This window comes from Tarenaya hassleriana, unplaced genomic scaffold (assembly GCF_000463585.1).
Source record: "Tarenaya hassleriana unplaced genomic scaffold, ASM46358v1 Cleome82, whole genome shotgun sequence".
NCBI classification, from domain to species: domain Eukaryota; kingdom Viridiplantae; phylum Streptophyta; class Magnoliopsida; order Brassicales; family Cleomaceae; genus Tarenaya; species Tarenaya hassleriana.
In genome coordinates this window covers 237,653-244,028 of record NW_010970652.1, presented here as the reverse complement: position 1 = coordinate 244,028, position 6,376 = coordinate 237,653, and the positions used below count along the sequence as shown (strand labels likewise).

The following is a 6,376-nucleotide window of genomic DNA, read 5'->3' as shown; positions in this document are numbered from 1 at the left end:
TATAATCATATAAATAATTTCGATCCCAAAGGCATAATAAATTAATAATATATACATGAATTTGTATATATAACAAATAAAATTAAGAGATGAGGCACGTAATTAAACCTTCCCCAACTTTGTAAAGCAGATGCATATTATATGTAAGATAATGGATGCCAACCAAATTATGAAACTGAAATGAAGCTTTTGCAACATAAATAGTGCAGTTAGGGACAAAAGAAAGAAAAAAATATCCATTGGCCTGTATAGCTTTCCTCATTTATTTGTTTGTTCGTTTGTATTATTATTATTATTATAAATATAGAAAAATCGTATATAAATACCTGAATTTTTACAAAAATCTCATATAAATATTTGAACTATAAAATTTTCATATAAATACTTACACTTCTGAAAAACTCCCAAATAAATCCAAAATACGTTAATAATATCATCTATTTTTATTTGAAAAATACCTAAAATTTGTATTTATTTGGAATTTTTTTTAAAATCTAGATATTTATATAGCATTTTAAAAAGTTTATGTATTTATATAGAAGTTTTATAGTTCAGTTATTTACATGAGATTTTTGTAAAAGTTCAGGTATTTATACGTTATTTTCTCTAAAAAATTTGTTATGTAAATACCTAAACTTTTACAAAAAAATTCAGATAAATACTTAAAATATAAAATTTTTATTATAAATAACTGAATTTTTCAAAAATTCTATAGAAATACCTAGATTTTAAAAAAATTTCTAAATAAACTTAAAATCAAATATTTTTCAAATAAGAGTAATCAACGTATTTAATGGATTTACGATTTACTTTAGTTGATTTTTTAAAAAAAAATTAGGTATTTTTATAAGACTTTAAAAAGTTTAGATATTTATATAAAAATTTTATAGTTTGAATATTTATATATACATATATTTATATACCATTTTTCATTATTATTATTCAATTATGTGCAAAATATATACAACAATCCTTTACACATACACGCAACCTCATTCGTTGTCTTCGGGATTTCATTTACCATCATTCTGACATATTTCACACAGATTTTTAATGATAAACGCAAAAACCTATATAATCACCCCTACAGTTGGAATAACATATATTCTTAGGGGAGGGTCGGATAGGCCAAGCGGTGGCGCGTGGGACTCACGCACCGTGGTGGGGTTGGGGAAGGACTCTTCGATCTATCTATTCCACATCCATTTGATTGCATCATCATCATCATCATCATCATCATCACACATATGGACCCTAAGACGACTCACGATCTGCATTTGCAACACACGAAAATACATACATAATATACGTATCCATATTTAGTTACAGAATTTAAATAATAAAATAAGATGAAGAAGAAGGATGATGGATCCTTTAGTATGCGGGCCCCACCCACGTCAGCTGGACTCCACTTGATTGCTGCCACGTGTAATTCACTCCGTCCACTTATTACGTGCTTGCTTTGGTAGAAAGCCTAAGATGCCAAATCCGGGGATAATATCCCTCTTTCCTCTCCATTAATTATTTATTTTTCTTTCTTTTGGTTTTAATGTGAGTGGTATTAATAAAAAAAGACTGTCCGTATACAAATTAATTATTTTTCTTTTGACAATATTTATGTTGTTTCACTCTCAATCTTCAGCTTTTATTTTTTCCTCTGTTAATTCTTATGTTTATTTTTTTTCCTCAAACCAAAATGGATGTAATTAATAACCGATCGAAACCATCATGAAAAATTTTAAAAAAATCCACGAAAATATATACTAGATATTAAAAGAAATGGGTTATATATTTATGTATATTATACATAATACATGGATAATAACAAAATATAAGAATTTTAGAATGTCGAATATGTTCTCTCGAATTACATATCCGACGATATCATATATGATATGGATAATAGAATATGGATGTAAAGACCCAAACAACATATTTTCTGTCTGGTTTCGATCAGAATATGTGAATGATATTAAGTACGGCGAATATGATATCCACATAATTTAGATATTAATTGCATGACATAATATTCTTATCAAGATTCGAACGGGAATCATTAAAGCCTACGTCACGAACCCATAAATTTTATGAAAAAAAAACAAAAGATTATATGCTATAAATACAAGAACATGTCTTCACTTTGTCCTTAGGAAACACAAACCCCAAGTGTTTTTCCTCTCTCTCTCTCTCTCTCTCTCTCTCTCTCTCTCTCTCTCTCTAAATCCTAACTTTTATATATATCTCGTCAACTAATTAGTTATCCCCAAGATTTGTTCTTTGATTACATCCCAACAACAACAAAAAACAAAAAAAAAAAAAAAAGAAATAGAATTCAACATGGTGGAAATGATGATGTCGGAATCGGTCAAGCCCTACTTCGCCATGGTGTGTCTTCAGTTCGGGTACGCGGGCATGAACCTCATCACGAAGGTCGTGCTCGACCGTGGCATGAGCCATTACGTCCTCGTCGTCTACCGTAACGCCTTCGCCACCGCCGCTTTAGCTCCCTTCGCCATTCTCTCCGAAAGGTTCGGCTCTAATTTTCTTTGATCTCAGAAAGATCGGTCCGGTAACGAATCACGTGTCCCAATTCCTGTCCCTTTATGTGTTTCTTGACCTCCTCTCCTTTGTTTTTGGTAGGAAGGTGAGACCGAAGTTGACGTTTCCGATCTTCATGCAAATTTTCGCCCTTAGTCTTCTCGGGTTAGTCCTTAGACCTGTTATGAAGTTGGTTTGGTGTTCACATTTGCATGTGTGTATATATATATATATATATATTTTTGTATGATAATATGAAGATTATGAACTAATTAATGGGTTGGTGAAAATGTTGTACGTTATTCAGGCCAGTGATTGATCAGAACTTGTACTACGCCGGTCTAAAACTCACGTCGCCTACGTTCTCCTCCGCCGTGAACAATATCTTACCGGCGGTGACCTTCATCCTCGCCATTTTGTTCAGGTACACATACATCAAATACCCACCTATACATATAGAATGACCGATTCATTTGTGCAATTTTCGCATATCATCCGCATATATAGGGTGTGTATATATATATATATATATATATTTGTTATACATACATACAGCCATACAAAGGCATATATATGGTGGATGTGACTTTTTCATTTATTTTGGAAAAATGTGGATTTGAAAAAAGGATGGAGAAGGTGGAGATGAAGAAAGTAAGATGCAAAGCAAAAGTGGTGGGGACGGTGGTAACAGTGGTTGGAGGCGTGGTGATGGTATTGTACAAAGGCCCTTTAATCATCTTTTTTACCTCTCATCCACCGCCGGCGCTGGCCACCGTCACCGCCTCCGCCGGCGACTGGCTCAGGGCCTCCGTCTTCCTCGTCCTCGCCTCTCTCTCTTGGGCGTGCTTCTTCATTCTTCAGGTTACCATCTCTCATATCTTCTTCCATTTCTTTATCTATTAACCTAATCATAACGATAGCGTGCGGGAACCTAATGCGGGATCGTCGTCTTTTTTTTCTTTTTTGACAACGCAGACTGCGACGTTGAAGAGGTACTCAGCTCACATGTCACTGTCGGCTATGGTGTGTTTCTTGGGAACTTTAAATTCCGCGGCCGTGACTTTTCTAATGGAACGCAATCAGTCGGCGTGGAACATCGGATTCGACATGAGCTTTCTCGCCTCTGCATACGCCGTACGCCCTCTTTCCAACTCTAAAAGAAGAATACTTGCGATCCAATCATTATATATGTATATATATATATATATTGTTGTATGCTTATTGGGAGTGAATCTTGGACGAAAACAGGGTATTGTGTCATCGGGCATAGCGTACTACGTTCAAGGGATGATGACGCAGCGGAAGGGACCTGTTTTTGTCACTGCATTTAACCCTCTTGTGGTCATCATCGTCTCCGTCTTGGGCTCCTTCATCCTCGGCTACAGAACCTACCTTGGCGGGTACGTAACCAATTACCAATTACTTCGGTTCTAGTTTTCGCTAAACCGTCGGTTCGGTTCCTGGTCCTTGACCAAGAAAAAACAATCTTTAGGTTTGGTATGGTGTTCTAAACCGGTTTTTCTTCAGTTTTTGTAACACGAACACGATGACACCCTTTCTGGTTTATCAATAGAGGTTTCGAGTTGGTCTACGAGCTAAGGTTCCGACCAATGTACTTTAACCATTCCAGTCCGGTTTTAACCGGTTCATTGTCTAAACCGGAACCAAACTCATTTCTTGTACCGGATATTTTTTTAGGGCTCTTGGAATGGTGCTGTTAATGGCGGGACTCTCCACCGTGCTATGGGGCAAGCACAAAGAAAACAGCGAAACCCAGCAAGAGATTCTTGAAAACGTGAAGTCCGACATTCAAAATACTGGGGTCTCGAAAATGCCAAGAATCGAAGAAGGAGAAGACGATGAAGATGACGTGGAAAAGCAGTCGGTGATGGCGGTTGCGGCGGAGAAGTCACCGGCGACGGGGTTTTGCGATCACGTGGTGGGGACGTGGATGGCAGCCAAGGACGCATCACGAGCATAGACGGTTTTCTGAGACAAGACCGGAGAGATCGAAGATGATAAATATGGAGGACTTCGAGAAACAGTACTCCGGTCTTTTTTTTTTCTTCCTTTTAATGCTTAAAGAATTTTTGTTCCCTTTTGATTTCGTATTGTAAGATTGGTAAATTGGCTTATTTAGTATAGAGGAGAAACTTCGATTTTGACTGAGACCCCTCTTTTTTTTTTTGGTTATAAATTACTGTAAATTGAACATTTGGTGTAACAAAAAAAAAAATTAAAAAAAATCATGTGAAATATATTATGGTTTTGTTGTCTAACCTTCGTTTAATGGGCCAAATGGACCTTCTATATTCGGCCCATTAGAGGCCTCCTATGACCCACTACAAATCGAAAACGTAGAAACCAAACCATCACATTAACTAACGTTACAGTTATTCATCAACACATTGGTTCTCGCACACCAAACCCTTTCAACAGTAAATTATATTATGGCTAAAAATATGGATGTAGATTATAATATCAATGATTAGAATATGTGTGAAGTGTTCTGATTATATATCTATATATACATACATATATATATATACATCTTATATATATATATATCATATATATATATAAGACGATGATAAAGAAAGAAAAGAATAAGAAATGGGAAACAACAGTCAACGTCTTACCAGCCCAACAACCCCGCTGGGCCCCACGTTGGCCAGATGATATCATAATCGAATAATTTTATTAAATAAATTAGTACTTGAATAACCAAACCACAATATGTATGATATAATATACAGATCACAACATCTTTATACGTTCATCTATTTTATGTTTTTACACTATATATTAATAAAAAGGTGAATATATGAACCGATAACTAGTGTTAGCAATTTTTATTTCAAATTTTAAATAAATTTTAACTACATTACAAAATATATATAAAATGTGTTTGGTGACAAAAAAAACGTAGGAAACGGTGGGCATGCGTGAAGGCGCACCAACCCCCGCTCTAACTGTGCCGATGACGTGTCAGAAGATCACCAACCACGACACTAAACAATCCAACCGAATTCTACTCGCGGTCGATACAAGTGAGAGCCACGCGCCTCGGGCTTATCTATTCTTGTCCACCGCACGTCCAAGAATAACCAAACAAAATCATATGATGTTTTTATATATTAAAAAATCGCATTATATCTGTAAAAAAAGCATTCGGCCTATGGAACACTATGGCCCGTTATATTATGAGGCGAATTATTACACGCACCAAGCCATCCATTTTTTTTATATGATTGTATATACACACAGTGAGAAAATAATATATAAATATCTAAACTTTAAAAAAATCTAAATAAATATTTGAATTATAAAACTTTCAAAAATTTTAGAAAAATATCTAAATTTTTTAAAATAAATAAATAAATCCAATATCCATTAAAAGATTTGACTGCTTTTATTTGAAAAATACCTTAAATATAGATTTATATGAAAAAATTTCATAAGTTTAAGTATTTATATAAAATTTTTGAAAAGTTAAGATATTTATATGAAAATTTTATAGTTTAGATATTTATTTGGGATTTATTTTTGTAACAATCTAGGTATTTATATAAATTTTTTTATAATTAAGCATATAGTATGTTTTATTGTGGTCTGGGAAACACTTTTTAGTCTTTATTTCAATGTACAGTATACTCATATACTTTTTTTTACTAACAAATCCAATGGTATAAAAAGAAATGTTAGATTTTTTTTTTTTAAATGAGGAAACAAACAAATGAAGATATTTCAAATATTATTAATTTAGTTTCTAACTCAAAGCCTGAAGTGGGCACATATTAGTCCAAACAAAACCATTCGGTATACTTAATACTCGTCC

The 6,376-nt window shown here is 33.9% G+C and overlaps 1 protein-coding gene across 1 annotated transcript; it reads left to right on the top strand.

Moving 5' to 3' along the window:
- Positions 1-2,167: 2,167 nt before the first annotated feature.
- LOC104803228 (WAT1-related protein At2g40900) lies at positions 2,168-4,707 on the top strand. Its single transcript, XM_010527131.2, has 7 exons — positions 2,168-2,528; positions 2,641-2,703; positions 2,846-2,962; positions 3,165-3,399; positions 3,514-3,672; positions 3,787-3,938; positions 4,237-4,707. Exons 1-7 carry the CDS (start codon positions 2,338-2,340, stop codon positions 4,517-4,519), a joined length of 1,200 nt encoding a protein of 399 aa, XP_010525433.1. The 5' UTR covers positions 2,168-2,337; the 3' UTR covers positions 4,520-4,707.
- The last annotated feature ends 1,669 nt before the right edge of the window (positions 4,708-6,376 follow it).

Excerpts from the sequence above, each read along its gene's own strand:
- LOC104803228 (XM_010527131.2), top strand. The coding sequence starts at position 2,338 with ATGGTGGAAATGATGATGTCGGAATCGGTCAAGCCCTACTTCGCCATG. Across the intron at positions 2,963-3,164 it reads ATCCTCGCCATTTTGTTCAG|GATGGAGAAGGTGGAGATGA; the intron begins GTACACATACAT and ends ATTTGAAAAAAG. Across the intron at positions 3,939-4,236 it reads TACAGAACCTACCTTGGCGG|GGCTCTTGGAATGGTGCTGT; the intron begins GTACGTAACCAA and ends ATATTTTTTTAG.